The following is an 18,051-nucleotide window of genomic DNA, read 5'->3' on the forward strand; positions in this document are numbered from 1 at the left end:
CCCGGCAGTCCCACTGCAAATGTTTTTAGGTGTGGGGGGGGGGCCTTGTAATTCCACTTTTACTAGTGCATAACCTACATAGGCACTAAGATCACAGGAAGAATCCAACAGACCACCGAATCCTTTCTGTTGGATTTGATTATTTGCTTCAGCTTGAACAGCCAGTCAGTGCTTTGGCCTGCACACAGATCCCTTAGTCAAAGGAAACCTGATAATAGTGGACCACCAGTAAGCAGAAGTTAGAAGCTCCTTATTAAAAATAATTTCTGCATCTTCTGGTGTCTCTAGTGTTAATTTTAGGTAGGTGTTAGGAGGGGGTGAAGGACATACTTATAGCTACATGTTGTGACAATAAGATGCATGGTAGAGCTTTCAGTTTACTGGATAATATTTCAATGCACAGCATGAGCACTGTTTTATAACCTGAATGAGAAAAGAGGACATGCCTCCTTTATTATCTAATGAGGTCTACGCAACCTACTAGCAGGTCCTAATTTGGTTGGGAAGGGGGGTAGCTTATAACAATACGGACTTTAAAAAAGTCAATATTTGCATAGGATGTTTGTGGTGTTCTGGATGTGCAATGAAGAGGTGTCTAATAGAATGCTTAACCATCCTCACGTGTATATTACACAAGTTCAATCTTCAGCAGCTTCCATCTTGTTTTGCTTACCAATAAGGTACTTCAGGGTGAAATTTATGGCTGTGGGTGCAGTCTGTATGCCAACATTGATAGCTTAGGTCAAGGGTTGACGGGGGTATGAGAAATAGCTGTAGGCACTGACCTTACATGTATACTACATAATAGTTTAGTTTTAATCTCGGGTAAAGGTTTATTTTAAAGCAGCAGTCGCCAACCAGTGGTCCTCGAGAACATTTTGGTGGACTGCAGCTCTGGCCGGTGCGCCCCCCAGTGGGTTCAGGAGAAGGACCCTGCTGAGGGGGGTGCACTGGCCAGAGCCACGGAGCATGTTCACCGCACGGATCACAGGCTCGAGGCGGTGGGCGGGTTGTGGCTCAGACCTTCGATGGGGGAGTGGGCGGGTTCTGTCATCATGACATCACTATGGGATGCGCATGCGCGGTCCTGAGCCAGGAAATGTAGTGGTCCGTGGATCCAAGAAGGTTGTTTTAAAGCATGTCTTGTAGTAAAAATTTAAAGAGCAATATTGGGCAAAAATAATTACTAAACTGGTAATGCTATTCAGGCAATAATGAAACTGTACTTTCTGTACTGTGTATCAAGTTAAAACTTTTTTGGGATAGAGCAGGGAAGAATTAAAACTTCTCTTCACTTTTTGTTGTGCTTATCCAATCTGGGAAGAATCATGCCTCTATTTATCCTGGTGATCACTATCACCAGAATGGAGCATGATGGGATCTGTCTCCAGAATGGGAATATTGGGGAAATCTAACAGGGACTTGATTCTTCAAAGCAGCATTTACATAAAACAAACTTTGGAGAGTATGCAGGAAGGAGGCAGCTATAGTCTGTTTGTGAGGACGTTTGATTTTCAGGTTGATAGATCAAATTGTACCTTTAAGCCACGTGGTTGTCCAAAACAAATCAGCCTATGCAAATGTTAGTAATATAGGATGACCTTATGAAAATTTATGACTAAGGCAGGCCAGGTCTCAATCTTCCTACTATTTTCTTCTTGTCCAAACAGTTTTAAATTGTACTGATGAATTGTTTGTGTATAGATGACTATTTTGCAGTGAGAACTATTTTTGCTGTTTTAAATGGTATGCTGTGTAAGCAAGATAGACTAATTCTTGTACAGAATATTGGTTTTAAAAGGAACAAACTAACTTACCCATCCTCCAGTGACACCTTTAGGCCAATTGCCTCTGGCACCCAAACACATCCCCATCTATATCTATCTATAAGAGCCCTGGCAGCCACATATGAAAAAAGCATGTCAAAAAGAAATCATATTACTTTCTATGTGGCTAGTTCACATCTATGTGCTGCACATTTAGAAAACAACTGGACCTTTTTGTGAGTTTATGTATGTTAAGTGGATCTACTAAACTTATTGATAAAGCTAATTAAACACATTGTTTTTTTTAAATATAGACATGGTAAAAGCACATTTTGCAAGTTACAAAATAAAATCTAAAATAGCCTGTAAACAGGACTCCTTTTTGTTTTACTTGGTAAAATTCCGGCCCTTTTTTTTACTGCTTTACTAGTCTAATACATGGCGAACCATCAGATGTTAGTTTAATTTTATTTATTTTTTTCAATCATTTTTTATAAATTTTTAATGTATATAAACAATAGAAAAAAATACAACCAAAATACAAACATGAGAGAAAAAAAATGAAAAAAAGAAATATAGAAATATTTGAACCATTAGTATGAGTTTTCCGGTCCAGAAAGTCCATTGTTGAAAATAAAAACAAACATAAATACTACTGGATGAAATATAAACGTAGTATAATTGCTTCTGGCTGGTACAATAAACATATTTCAAACAACTATGGTTGTGTTAAACAAAATGTAAAATAAAATTATTACCTAACATCACATAATTCTCGGTTAAAAATTGTTTCTTCCTATTACTTGCTGTTTGGCAGCTAACAGTACATACATAGTTAGTTGGATCTGTCTATTAGTAATATTTGATGGTTTAAAATGTTAGAGTAATCCACGGATCCTTAGGAATAAATATTTGGAACATCCTGTTTAAAAGTCAGAATACTCTATTCCAAAACCTGTTTACAAATTAACATTTCCATCAAATGTGTATAGTTGTACCTGCCTCCTGGCATCCCCTGAAGCATAACCCCCATCCCTGATTCGTCCAATACTTTAGTCGAGAAGGGACCATGTACCATCTCATAACTTTGTATGTGGATTCGAGTATTGTGACATTCATAGAACAAGCGGCAGTTTTGGACCATGCCTTGAGACATTCCTCATTTGTCTTTGAACTACCTAAATCTTTCTCCCATAAGAAGACATATTTATGTACTTGTGGAAGAGAAACCTTGTTTAATTCCGCATATACTGTGGTAATTAGCTTGTTGGTCAAAGATGTTCTTAAACAAATATGTTTGAATACTTTGTACGGAGGAGTATGATTACGAATCAGGGATCTAATCCAGTTCCTGAGCTGTAGATATCTAAAAAGCATGATCAGTTTCTTGTATTTCAGTCCAGGAAATTATTTTGGACCTATTTGAAATAGAATATACAGTTAAATAATTATGAGCCTTCCACCATGTGAATGCAGCTGGAGATTCCCATCCCAGGAGAAATACTGGATTATTATGAATTGGAAGTAATGGGAGGAAAGAAGACAACAATCCACTGGAATGTTAGTATAATTTTCTTAATTCCTACTACAAGGATATGACAGAAGAAACAAGACACTTTCATGCATGATAATATGAAACTGGTTAGTTTCCATACATTGCATGGGTCACAAAGGTAATTTTTTGTGGATATTGTCACCCATCTTTGTGGGTAGTGCGTGTTTAGGTCAGTAATCTGGTGCTCTAGTATGGTTTATGTTTGGTTTGCTTAAAAGGGAAAGCAATGATTTTGGTCAGGGTTGCATTTATCACTGCATCTGAAAGCAATAGAAATATTTTAGACACTTTTTGGCTTGCATAAAGTAACCAGTCAGATTCTGATTATTTTTTCATTTTTGATATCCAGTAAAAGATTTAGACAGTACACAATGCTTTTTACTAAAACATCTTTTTCAATTTTAAAAAATAAACAGGGCATAGATGATATAGTAAGAGTATCATGAAATTATGGTCATTTTTGTGACATCGTCATGGTCAGAGTACTGAAGGACAAGGAAAGTACAGATCCAGCCAGGGGCCCAGTCTAATGCTGCCTTAATATCAGGGAGAAATGCATAAAAGGACAGAAATACATAGCATGGTATGTATCTAGATATATACAGCACATACTAAAAAATGAGGAGAGAAATACACAGGCGAGACCTAGACAACAAACATTAATGGTCATACAAGTCATACAAGTAATGATAGGTCAACAATGATGGAGAAAAATATTTATTACCGATGTAAAATTTTAGCTATAACATTACAGTCACAAAACAAATGTTTTTGTTCATATCAAGTGTCCTGTTCAAGATATTTGGACCTTGGCTGTTACCCAATTCACGCGTATCTTTCCATGCCATATTGCGACTGTATTATTTGCAGACTGGACACATCACAGCATCTTCTTGCAGTATCAGGAGCTTTAAAATGGAGCCACAGTCTTACTTTTTTTTTTTTTTTTGCTGGTGGCAAGCACACCCCCTGCCTGTCTCCCATCTATCCTGCCAGGCTTTAGTTAACAGTGGGAACCTGGCTGTGGTGCAGACTGAATTCCTTGGCTTTGAGACGAAGGCTAGCAATGCTGTCAGCCATGTTGACCCCCTGGGTGGGCAGTGTGGTTGGCGCAGAGGTGGTATTTGGATTGTAAGGTGGCAAAGCAGTGCTGTTGGAATGAACAAAGAGGCTTCAGTCATAAATGTGAAATACAAATTCTCAAAAGCACATATATTGGGTAAAATTTACAAGATACCATTGCTGGTACCGCCCTAAGAAAATTCTAGTTACTTGGCTGTCATAATAATTCAGTGGCTTATAGACCTCTGACCAGGAACAAGTATGCAGATCAGGAGTCTTGGTTCACTTGCTTTATGCTTTCTCCAGGTCAGTGACTCAGAAGGTAATTAATTCTTTGTAAAGTCTTGAAATATCTTTATAAAAGTTTCCTTTATTGTGATTCTTCTGATAATCTAAAAATTTACAATAAAGGTGTTCTTGTAAAGAAAGCTGAAAAGATTGATGATCAACTGTGTCCCCCACAATTTTCTTTGGTTCTTTATTCTAACCTCATCTTCCCTACTATGCCCGGTAGTGACACAGGTGTAGGCTTCCCAGAATTCTATTTGTACTATCATAGTATCCTCTCCTCTTTTCCTTTCCTGCATGTAAATGTAAACTTAGTATATCTGAAGATTGTACAGGTAACTATTACGTTTTTGACACATGTAAAGAATATTTTTTTTAATTTATTTGTGAGACCAGTAGTTTTAGATCAAGATCTGTTTATTCAAGTCCACCAATTATTTAAAAAAATGCAAACTGAAAATAGAAATAGGAGTAATTGCTTGAATTTGGTTGCTGGTGAGTAAAAAAATGAATGAATTGATTTCACTACACCTAAAATGCAACCTTGATGATTATGTGATTCAAGATTTTTTTTTTAACCATCACACAGCATCACATCACTTGCCAAGGATTTTTCAATATATTTAGTGTATTTCAGGTCTGCTGAATCCATAAATTACATCAGTTTCATTGAATTGTCTCTAGTTCTTGTGATACAGGAATCGGAATAGATGATTTTACCAACAACAAATGTTAACACAGCATATTATTATCAATCTTTTTTTATACTGATGTTTTGCATTTTTTATAATAAATGTAGCATTATTTTCATGAAACGTTAATTTGCCTTCTTTTTATTCATACATTTTATTTTTTTTACAGAAATATGAGTTCTTCAAAAAGTTATTTAAATGATCCTAATGTATTTTTCTACATTTGTGGTGAATATTCTCAGCAAAAACAGAGAAGAAACGTTACAGAATTTGTGAAGCATATCTTGCATATTTTGGTGATAAACTGGGGGACCAAGATAAGTATTGGGCTCACCATATGGTATGCAAAACTTTTGTAGAGTGTCTACGTCAGTGGAAAAAATGGAAAACTGAAAAGTTTGAAATTTGGTGTACCTATGGTATGACGAGAGCCCAAAAATCATCATTATCGTAATTGTTATTTTAGTGCTGTGAATGTAAAAGGTCTCGATCGTCTCGATCGAAGAAAAACAAGTGGGAGTACCCTGATTTGGAATCAGCAAGACGACCTGTGCCGCATGGTGCTGATGTTCCCATACCAGTGTTCGGTACACTCCCTGATATTCCTGTATCTGACATGGAGGATATACAGGGAGTGTAATTCAGGAGTTAGCAGTGAAAGTGAATATGAAGTGAATATGTTTCATCAAACCAGCAGTTCTCCCAAAAAGAGCTCAATGATTTATTATGTGACCTAAGTCTGTCACAACAAACATCTGAACTTTTATCATCCAGGCTGAGATTTGTCTGAGACCGGAAGATAAAATAACGGTTTATAGGACAAGAGAGGTGACACTCCTATCAAATTTCAGTGAAGATGGAGACTTTGTGTACTGTTGTAACATCCCTGGACTATACTAGCCCATATGGCAGTACCAGAATACAAAGCAGAAGACTGGCGGCTTTTCATAGACGATTCCACTCGAATTTTCAAATCTGTTTTACTGCATAATGGCAACTGCTATGCATCAATTCCAATTGGTCACTTAACAAAACCTAAAGAAAAATATGAAAACATCAAAATGGTCTTACAAAAGCTTTGCTATCATGAACACCAATGGGTCGATATGTGTTGATTTAAAAATGGTGAACTTCCTACTTGGACACAAAGTGGATACACAAAGTACCCATGTTTCATCTGCTTGTGGATAGTAGAGCAAAGCAGGATAACTGGAAAAAAGTGACATGGCATCCAAGGGGAAAACATGAAAAAGGTGCAGCGATCATCATTAACGAGCCAATGATTGACAAAGAAAAAATCCTTCTCCCTCCACTACACATAAAGTTGGGATTAATGAAGCAATTTGTTAGAGCTCTGAACAAGGGTGTTAATTGCTTCAAATACATTTGTAGATTCTTCCCTGGATTGAGTACTGAAAAATGAAAAGCAGGAATCTTTGATGGACCCCAGATTCGGAAACTGATAAATGATTCAAATTTCACAAATTACATGACTGATACTGAAGCTTCTGCCTGGCAAAGCTATGTAATGGTTTTCAAAAACTTCTTGAGTAACCATAAAGCACAAAATTATGAATAACTGGTACAAAATTTGCTATTAAACTTTAAAAATTTGGGTGCTACTATGAGCATAAAGGCACACTCCATCTCCATAGCCATTTGGACAAATTTCCAGAAAACCTTGGCGATTTCAGTGAGGAACAAGGGGAGAGGTTCCATCAAGATATAAAGGTGATGGAAGAAAGGTATCAGGGATGGGATAGACACATGATTGCAGACTACTGCTGGAGCTTTCAAAGTTATTGTCCTGATCGTCAGCATAAAAGGAAATCCTACAAACAGAGTTTTTTAATTATTTCTTTGTGATTAGTTCTGTAAATATACTTAATATAGAATATATTGACAATATTATCATTATTATTATTATTTCAAAAAATTTATTTTGTATACGTAGGCATAGCTTGATAATTTTGCTTAATTTTCATGTTTCATTAGTTTTCAATGAGGTTATTATTAAGGTCATGATATCAAAAATTAGAGCCAATCTAGCAAAACTAATACCATAATTAGAATCTGTGCATCAAACATAACCTAAAATACTTTAATCTGTTTGGCAAGAAGATGTTTGTTGACCAGTACTATCCATGCAGGATATTCGAGTAGCAATGAAAGGAACAAAATACAGTGCAATAAACAATCAGAATCTAGATCACAGACAAGTATGGTGGCTTCTGATTGGTTGCATTGGTTCATACACTTTGCTTTTGGTACAATATTATTACATGAATGTTACTTAGAAAACAATAACAAAAAGAAGGGTTTTAGGCAAACAATGTATTGTATTAATAATAACTTCTCATAATACAAAGCAAAATATAAATACTGATTCTCAAAGTACATGTAGGAGAACGCCTCTCACCTGCGCATGTGGGCAGTTCTGACGCTGGGTGTGCCTCCGTTTCCAAGCTTTGTCAATTCCGTCTAATCCGCTGGCCAATCAGAAAATAGCCTCTTGACCAGCCCTGGCTATTTAGCTAGCTCACAGACTGCACTCTGTGTTCGTGCAAAGTGTCTCCATTGTGCTGGAGCCTTCAAAGTGATTGTCCTGATCATCAGCATAAAAGGAAATCCTACAAATAGAGTTTTTCAATTCCTAGTTCTGTTGAGCTAGTTCCTGTTCACCTGGTGTTTAATTAAGTGTTTCCTCTGTCCAGCTCCTACTTTAACCCCTCATTGTACAGTCTATTGGTTCCCAGCCAACTTCCTTGTGCTGTTCCAGTGTTCCTGTCTGTGGATATCCTTGAGTCACCTGTGCCTCCAGTGTCTCCTGTGTTCCCTGTGCCTGCAGTGGCACCTGTGTCACTAGTGTCTGTCCCCTGGATCCCTGGCAATTGACCCCTGGCGTGTGACCTGATCTCTCTTGCTTGCTGCCTGCCTCAACCCTGGCCTTCCTCGAATATCCCTCTGCTTTGTGATTTGGTACCATGTTTTGCCCACCTCGGTGTGCTCAAGGACCGCAACTTGGCAGTAACCAGCGGTGCAACATCCTCACCGTCAGAGGCTCTGGAGAAGACCTGGTTACAGCTTAGACTCTGCGCCTTGGCCCTTCTCAGGGCTCACACCACCTTCGTGCAAGCCGTAGTGCCCCCTAGTGGTCCTGTCACTCCGTGCGTCACATATAAGCCGTAAACCCGATTCGTTTTGCCCGGTGTGGGCTTCCTCTGGGATGGCGGTACCCCCCGCCATGCTATCACTCCCCATATAGATGGACTGCGGCTGCGGCTCCGTGTTACAGGTCATCCCAGCACCTTCTCACCAGGTACCTCTTCTAAATTGGAGATTCCTTCCTCCTGACCCCTATTCATCACATTGGGGCTGCAATTGGCCTCACTAAACGTACCGCCACCCCTGAGGAAGCCCACACCAGGTGAAACACGTCGGGTTTACGGCTTATACGTGTGCGACAGTATATCTGCGTTCTCCTTCACGTACTTTAATAGATGATGATTGTCTAGTGCCTATGTGGCCTATGTGTACACTCTGATTCTAAGTTTAATAAGAATCAGTAATTATTATTTGCTTTGTATTATGAGAAGTTAATATTAATACAATACATTGTTTGCCTAAAACCCTTCTTTTTGTTGTTGTTTTCTATATTTACCCAGGGTTGGCAAAATGCCCCTACAAGGCATTTAATGGTATTCCACCACATTTATATTCCAAGTTTATAAATGTTACCCTAACCATACAGTGCAATACTAAGTCACCTGTAGCTGTTAGAATTCCAAGACAAAAAATCCGTAGCCAGACTGTTTGGTCGAGGGCTGATCTGCTGCTCTACAACGGGTTCTTGGCTGTATGATTTTAGCAAAGAAGACGATCGGCTGGCCAGCATGGCTCGCTCATTCCTTCTGAATTTAGCTCGTCTGTTCTGAAACCAGACCTAGGAAAAGGAAATTAACTGTTATTGGGTGTTTTACAGGTCCTCAGCTATCTAACATGTAAATAAGCATTATGCTGAACACTACACTTTTATCAACATTCCCTAAGAAAAACCTCAAAAGCCTGTTATCTGATATACACCTCAGTAACCTCTCTTGATGAGTAGGGGACTGGAAACTTCTGAACCAAAAACATCTGTGCTAATAACGCCAGGGAAAAATCAACAACGACATTTTTCAAACCGCACTTCAGGAAGTTTAAAGAAGTATAAAGGGAAGTGCAGCAATGAAATACAAACATTATTCACACCAATCTCTTCACTTTGGTATTATTAAGCCACAGAATGGTTATTGTTAAATTCTGATTGACGGGTTGGTGTAGAAGAGCGTCATTAAGCACAAAAAAGAACTGATGCTGGATCTTTGAGGGCAGAGTTAATATAGTTTGGCAACTTTTTTCAAAAAGGGTACCATTTAAAAAAAAATATCATACAATTCAGCCTTTGCTTTAATATGGTTTGATTCACTTAAATTAAATTATAACATCCAGCTAGTAATGGCAGAAAGATAGGATACATATTAGTATCATTCATTATTATTTGGATAAAAGTTTTAAAAAAATACATTTTATTTACAGTTACTATGATGTGAACTATGACAGTTTGGTACAAATGCACCCCATCTAAGATATGGGTTCAGGACCTCAAGGGTCAATTGTGTGCTCACTGATCCATTCTTATCATCCCTAACCCCCTTTAGCTCTACTTGCAGCTAACCTGTCCCACCATTATCATAAAACCCCTCCTTTACACCTAAATCCTATAACAAATCTATCTTGCACAGTAGGTTTCTTCTCTTTCAGGACTTGTAAGTTGCACACTTGCTCTAGGAACGAGAGAGAGAGAGACTGTTGTAAGTGGAAAAAAATTATAATAATTTGACTTTACTATTAAGATAACTTTGTCTCATGGAAAGCAGTATACAAGCAGCAATCTTACCATAAAATGTCCATTAAAGGCTTGCTGAACAGAGACAATTTCCCTGACTTATCAAGCGAATGCGCGTAAGCTCACCACACGCATATACGATTTACTGGACACGGCGAATCACCGCGAAGTGCAGTGCTAGTGGGCTCGCCTGCCGGATTACAGCATTGACAAGAGCAGTGGTGGTTGAAAATTCGCAATTAAGGTGATTAATTTTCAGCTTGCGTGATTGAGGTGGATCTGTTAAGCTCTGTCAATGGTGATGTCATAGTAATCAATTAGCGCTCACCTTGTGCCTGTTCTGTGTGCACCTACAGTGCGTTACAGGTCAATTTGAATCTTTGGTGCTTGAACTTTTTCTTGCTAAGTGCTACATTTTTATGTAACATTTTATTAATTCAGATTAATTTGATTTGTTGAAGTTGTTGTTTTGATACTTTTTTGTTTGGTTGCAACACTGCAAACTAATTTATATCAAGCTGTATATATAATAATTGGTTTTTTGGATCATTTTGGATCTGATTAAAATTTCTTTATAGTTTGGCTTTAGAGAATTCAAATATTTAAAAAAATTGTTGGCAAAGATGTTATAATACATTTATCAACGAACATATAGTGATTTTACTTGTGTGTGTATGTCAAAATAGATTAAATGTATATAATTACATAGGCATTTTCATTACTACTATTTTAACTAGACTGGTTTGTTGGTTGGGGGGGAGATTATTCAAGTAAGTTTGCTTGTATGGTATGCATTGATGTGACTTTTTGTATAATTAGTACAAATGTATGCATGGTTTCCACTACAAACTGCTACTTGACCCCCCTCATTGCCTTTGTCCCATTCTCAAAGTCATATTGTCACATATTGGAATTTGAATGTATTATGTAAGTTTTCCTTTTATGAATAAATTGTCATGGTTTTTATTTATTTTTTTTTTTTAATAGTCTGACATTTCCTGAATAAGCTGTGGTTTTCCTTTAACATACTTCACTCATGTTGACTTCCTGCCACTATTCTACAGAACTCCTCTGTTCCTTTGTAGTAGTGTTATAGGTTTGTTCTCATTGTGCTGTGCTGCCTGGTACTGCTTGTACTTCCTGGCCAAACAGGATGTCAATTAGCTGTCCAGCTTAGTTGCATGTTCATTCTAACACACCTGATGGTGATGAAGGAGGTCCAGGTTGCCAAGCACAACATTAAGCCACATTGATTGACAAGCTCACAAGCAGGGTCAAGTATGGTCAAGCACTCTTAGAAATGAACAGATGTTCTGTTGTTGCTCAACTTAATTTTGCTCGTTAAATACTGGATTTTATGCATTATTTATTTGTTTACATAATTCAAATAGTACTAGTATATAAACTTTCCAGGGACAAATACACTTTGTGGAAAACATATTTTCTTGCTTTTACAGCCCTTCAAGATGTTTATGCAGGTTTGAATGGCATTTTAGACCTTGGCCCACTATATATTCACTTCATCACATCAGCTTGCTAGTGGAAGCACATAAAGGTGGATTCCTCCTTTAACCAGAAGCAATATCATCCATGAATGTACAATATTCTGTGATTCAACATTCCAGAGGTTTGTCAGAGGTTCCCAGTGAAGGGATGTTATCATCCAGTAACAGAATAGATTTAATTATTAGGATGTGCTAAGCACTTAAGTAATAATAAATAAGTTAAATCATGTTTTGTTGGCAACTACAGTTAGGTCCATAAATATTTGGACAGAGACAACTTTTTTTTCTAATTTTGGTTCCGTACATTACCACAATAATTTTAAATGAAACAACTCAGATGCAGCTGAACTTCAGACTTTCAGCTTTAATTCAGTGGGTTGAACAAAAAGATTCACTTCATTTCAGGGGCTCAAAAGTAATTGGACAATTGACTCAAAGGCTATTTCATGGGCTGGTGTGGGGGTGAGTATTTCCTTTCAGTTGTAATCCGATTGTCATACAATGTATGACAATCGGATTGCAACATAACATTTGTTTACATTTAACCACCTGGTGAAAAAAACTCAGGGTTAACCATAATTGCAAAAGTTTTTAGCCCGAGCATGCTCGGGCTTAACGGCAAGGTGGTTAAGCTGCAAAAAAAGAAAAAACTCATCAGAGTAATTGCTACAATATTAGGTATGGCAAAATCTACAGTTTGGAACATCATGAGAAAGAAACAAAGCACTGGTAAACTCAGCAACGCCAAAAGACCTAGACATTCACAGAAGACAACAGTGGTGGAGGATCGCAGAATCTTTTTCATGGTGAAGAGAAACCCCTTCACAACAGCCAACCAAATAAATAGCACTCTCCAGGAAGTAAGCGTATCGATATCCAAGAGAGGACTGCATGAAAGTAAAAACAGAGGGTGCACTGCAAGCTGCAAGCCACTCATAAGCGTTTAAAGAATAGAAAGGCTAGATTGGACTTTCCTCAAAAACATCTAAAAAAGCCAGCACAGTTCTGGAAAAACTTTCTTTGGACAGATGAAACCAAGATCAACCTTTACCAGAATGATGGCAAGGCATCTGGTGATGTCCATGAGTTCAAGGCTACAGGCTGTCATTGCCAGCAAAGGGTTTTCTACCAAGTATTAGAAATGAACATCAGCTTTTTAATTTGTCCAATTACTTTTGAGCCCCTTAAATTAAGTGACTGTGTTAAAAAAAAGGCTTTAGTTCCTCACATTTTTACGCAATCTTTTTGTTCAATTAAAGCTGAAAGTCTGCAGTTCAACTGCATCTGAGTTGTTTCATTTAAAATTAAGTGTGGTAATGTACAGAACCAAAATTAGAAAAAAGTTGTCTATGTCCAAATATTTATGGACCTAACTGTAGATGGTGCTGGATTGTATTTTTCCTGCTTTTCAGGCTGCATAAGCAATTCTTGGCCAAATATAGATATGTGCATGTATATGTATGAACAGTGAAAAAACCAAGTGCAAGAGAAGGCTCCACGCTTTCCTTAAAGTCTTAACCCCCCTAACGTTCTAATTCTGTCAGTTTTAATAATAGTGGGCAAAATGTAAATCAGGGCACTGGGCAGTGATGTTTGGTGCACTAAAATATGTACTTTTTTTTATTATATGTTGTGTAGTGCTTTTTACTGTAAACACTATTTAAAAGTAGATTACATTGCAATCTGCTTTTAAATTTCCCGCCCGGCCACACCCCCCGAATACATCACAACTCGCATCACCAGGAAGATGTCACATCTTCCGGGTGATGCAAATGGCGATGTCCCGCCCTGCCTCACCCCTGCATCCACCAATGCTGCTGCTGCTCGCATCTCCAGGAAGATGTGAAGCACAATGCAGGACTTCTGCATTGCATCTTCTGGGTGATGCGAGCAGCAATAGTAAATTCTGAGGGTGGTGCCAGTGGGAATTTACTATTGCTGCTCGCATCTGCAGTTAGATGTGATGCACAATGCAGAAGTCCTGCATTGTGCTTCGCATCTAACTGATGATGCGAGCAGCGGCGTGGCTGGGACCCCGGGTGGTATTTAAAAGCAGATTACTCGGTAGCGGAAACATTAGGTCGCCACTGGATCGTGGGGCGATGTTTTTTTACCCCAAGTGTGATTACCGCTAGGGGGGTTAAACTAGCTTTAAGCCAACCCCATGACTTCAGAAATCATAGGAAGAAATAGGCAATCTTTTCAATTTGAAGCATGTAGCATGTAATATGCCAAAAAAAAGCCCTCTTTGCCTATTTCTTCCTATAATTTCTCTTTTATATGTATATGTACACACATATAAATGCATGCATACATACTGTATATGCATGTATGCACATACATGGGTGCACATGAAGCAAAACAAATAATATACACATACAAAGAAAAACTTTCCCGAATGATGATCCTTTTCTGCAAAAGTGGCAGACGTTTTCAACTGATAAAACAGTTAACGCACACATTGGCGCACAACAATGCGCATCACAACACCTGAGTCTTGATAAGACAACTGTGCTGTTTTTAGCCTTTCAACAATTTAAGAAAGTAACTGCTTAAAAACAATCACAAATGACAAAACAAACCAAAGAAAAAAAAACAACATTTTTAAAACAACTTATTTAAAAAACACATTTTCGAAAAGGTCACATTAAAATATAGGGACCACACAGACACCACTAAAATTACAAGACAAAAAAAGAAAAAAATACACACAAACGCTAAAAACATGTAAACCCACACTTCCATATAAAGCTAAAATAGTTCAAAAATGGCCCAAGAAATATTGCTTTCAAAAAATACTTACAAAACCAATATGCAACTGGACCTATCAAGGGTGGAAAACTGCATTCGAAAATATTTGCGCAGGACAAACATTTAAAGGTGATATTATTAAAGATATATTATGATAAATTTTAAAGATATATTATTGCAATGAAACAATATGGCTACATACACAATAACATAGCTTTATCGTTCACTTCCTAATTGCAAAATGGACATTAAAACAATCAAAGTTTAAAAAACAAAAGCAGCTATTGTGCTAAATGGCAAGCAAAGTATGAAATGTAGCAACATAGATTAGAATAATACACCAAACAAGCCTCCTTCATCTTCCAAGAAAAAAAAAAAAAAGAAATAGCAAGGTAGACAACACCCTTATTAATGCACATCTTTATCCACACAGCTGCTACAAATTCGCCTGTAATTGGGACATGTGCAGTCTGTGAAATTTCGCTGTTTGTTTTTTTTTCAGTTGGCCATTACATAATCATTTATTGATATGATCCTTTAGATTTGTACACCAGTGATCAGCTATCTAATAAAAAATAAATTAAAACAAAGTAGTACTTTGATTTTTTTACATTTTATCCCACAATGAAAGGATGGTTCCCACAGCTGCATTCATGTTATAAGCACAGCTGTGGGACTCCTGACAAGGTGGAATCCCCACGCCCCGTTCAAGTTTAGTGCTCCGTGATTGGCTGAGCAGAGGGAAACCCTGATGACGGCTCAAGCATCATCAGGGATCCCCTTTGCTCAGCCAGAGGTGAATGGGGAGACTTGTCCTCATTTAACCCCTAATGCCTGGGGATCCCACACTGTCAGGAGCCCCACAGCTGTGCTGAATGTCACTAAACACACACATGTAATAAATTACTTTAACAATAAAGCCTTATTTTATTTTTTACACGTTTTTACCCTTTCAGGGAATAAGTAAGGGGTTTTATGTACCCCTGCACTCATTCCCCAGGGTGGGGTGGCGGAGATCTGGGAGTCTCCTTATTAAAGGGGGCTTCCAGATTCCAAAGTCCTGCTAAAAACACTCTAAAAAACCTCCCATTAATTTCAATGAAAGCTTTCTTAAAAAGCTTAAAATCCCTTGTAAAAGTGCATAAAAACACACATAAACGTGGCAGAAAGATTTACATACGTTTAAAAACAGTCCCTGTAGACCCAGTCTAAATATGAAAAGACAAGATCAGGGTGGGATCTTGGACGAAAGGTACATTTCCTCTATATGTGGACGCTGGTTCCTTTAAACTGGTGTGTTGGGAAAGGGGGGAATCCTATAAAGGCTCAGGTGTGCAAGAGGGAGGGAGGAGTAGAATTGCAGGAAGTAGCCTGCAAACCAGCTTGGTGAGGAATCAAGCTAAAACGTGGTGTAGCTGTTACATGGGAGGCTGTTGATGCTGATTTGATTTTGTTTGATTTATGGACTGTGGGAACCTCAGGCTGGGGATTGGACCTTCACAAGATACTTGTCTTGGACTCATCGTTATCATGGGGACGTTTTGATGGACTATGGACAATTACTCAACTAGGCTCAAGTAAGCCATTTTCGGTCTTGTTTATACCCCCTTGGGTTGCTAGAAACCCTAAGGGTTGCCTCTAGCAACCAGGCCATGAGGGGAGCCAGCCATTTCCTTGACACCCACAGATGATGTTGAAACCTTTCTATTAACGTTTGAGAGGACTGCTAAAAGGGAAGGGTGGCCCCGAGAAAATTGGGCTGGCCTCAACGCCGCCTTCCTGGCCACAGAAGGCCCATTATGACCTTACCCCAAGGGACTCCTCAAATTATGACTGGCTCAATACAGAGATCCTTGCGCGTCTGGGAGGTACTACCGCAGTCAGGGCGCAGCGGGTGTTTAAGAGGAGATACCGCATCTATCTATCTATCTATCTATCTATCTATCTATCTATCTATCTATCCCCCCTGTCCCAGATGCATGATCTCATACAGTTTGCTACCAAGTAGCTGCAGCCTGAGACACAGATAGTGGAACCCCTTGTTCAGTTTCTGCGGTCCGTGCCTGAGGAGTTGCAGAGGAGTGTAAGTCATGAGCACCCTAAAACAGCAGATCAGCTGGTGGAAAATGTGGAGCGATACGCCGTCGCGGAGGAGTTGTTGTCATCAAACCCTCCCCAAAATGCCACCTCCACCAGGAGAACCAGGCCTTCCTTAACTAGAAGATAATGCTGTCCGGAGGAACCCCAGAACCCGCATGACTACACCCAAGGGTTCACCATCTTTTCAGCAGGAGTTCAAACCTCAAAATGTCACACTTCGGAGAGGTAACTCTGTACAGTGCTGGCATTGTTGGGCCTATGGCCATATTGGGGCTCAATGTCCCCCCCTGGAGGTCCTTCTACACTCAAGGAGTGTGTACTGCTAGACCCAAGACAGGCCCGGATAGTTTCGAATGGAGGGTGCAGGTGAACCAGGTCCCGGCTGAAGGGTTAAAATAGCTAATCTAACTTGAGCCATATATGTTCCTGTAAGGAAGTTGTATTTCTTCTCCTGTCTACTCAGTTTAATTGTAACCAGATGGTGGAAATTGTTTCTTTGAAATACGATGTATGCCTTGTATACCTTAAAATGTATCAAATAACACTATATATGGCTAAAACTTAAATAGCTGTATGTGAATAATGACAACAATGACAACAGAATTCGGTGAGTACGGAAAGTCCCTGCCTTGAGGCTTAAGGGAACTCTGAATCTTACTGAAACTCTCTGTTGCTTCTATTTTGAATCCACTTAGAATAGACTGAAAGGGAAAGTAGCTATCTTTAGGGAAGATAGGCTTTAAACTGAGGGCTTTAGCGTATGTAGGAGAGACATGTAAGGATTATGTAGCACGGGTCAGTGGGAATGATTGCTATTTAGTTATTCCCTGGGTGGATAATATGGCAGGATGAACAGAGGGGATGGGAAGCGTGAATCTTTTTCCTAGGGACAGAGCAAATGATTCATTCCATATGGACATGGTTAAGGGGTTATGTTTAGGAGACACTGAATGTGTTAAACATAGAAGGATATCCTCTCCCTTTTCTTGTAGTTTCTGCTGCTACTAGTAGTACTTTATGTGAGGATTATTATAGTGGTCCAAGAGAGAATGCTGAGCCCTCTGTGGGAATTAATGGGATACTTACAAGACCTTTTAAAACTCCTCCTCTCTTGATCCAACATTCATACAATCGCCAGTCAATGTTCACACATCGTTTCAGGATCATTCCAAATTGTCCTGTGAATTTTTTTAGGGAGAGATCTGTTTGTTCTATTGAGGTTGCAGTTGGGGATTAGTCAGTGTAAAGCTGCGAGAGATGCGCGGCTCCAGCCACGAGCTTTTTCAGTTGCTGAATAGCGCGATGGCGTACGATTTCGGATCGCGAATACGAATGCGCAAGCGATAATCCGATTCTGCTTGATGAATCAGGGGCAAGGTGTCAAAATTACAATGGTGTACTGAAAGTGTTGATTATTTGGGTTTTGTTCTCAGTAAAGGTGAAA

General features: G+C 38.8%; 1 protein-coding gene across 1 annotated transcript in view; it reads right to left on the minus strand.

The window, feature by feature from the left end:
• Positions 1 to 2,388: 2,388 nt before the first annotated feature.
• Positions 2,389 to 18,051, minus strand: part of LOC140342879 (paired mesoderm homeobox protein 2-like) — a 135,142-nt gene continuing 119,479 nt past the window's right edge. The window contains exons 3-4 of the mRNA XM_072429247.1: positions 9,131 to 9,306; positions 2,389 to 4,471 (exon numbers count right to left, since the gene is read on the minus strand). Of these exons, the coding sequence (XP_072285348.1) occupies positions 4,321 to 4,471; positions 9,131 to 9,306 (327 nt within the window). The 3' untranslated portion in view covers positions 2,389 to 4,320. The remainder of the gene's footprint in view (positions 4,472 to 9,130; positions 9,307 to 18,051) is intronic.

Source organism: Pyxicephalus adspersus, chromosome W (genome assembly GCF_032062135.1).
Source record: "Pyxicephalus adspersus chromosome W, UCB_Pads_2.0, whole genome shotgun sequence".
NCBI lineage: Eukaryota > Metazoa > Chordata > Amphibia > Anura > Pyxicephalidae > Pyxicephalus > Pyxicephalus adspersus.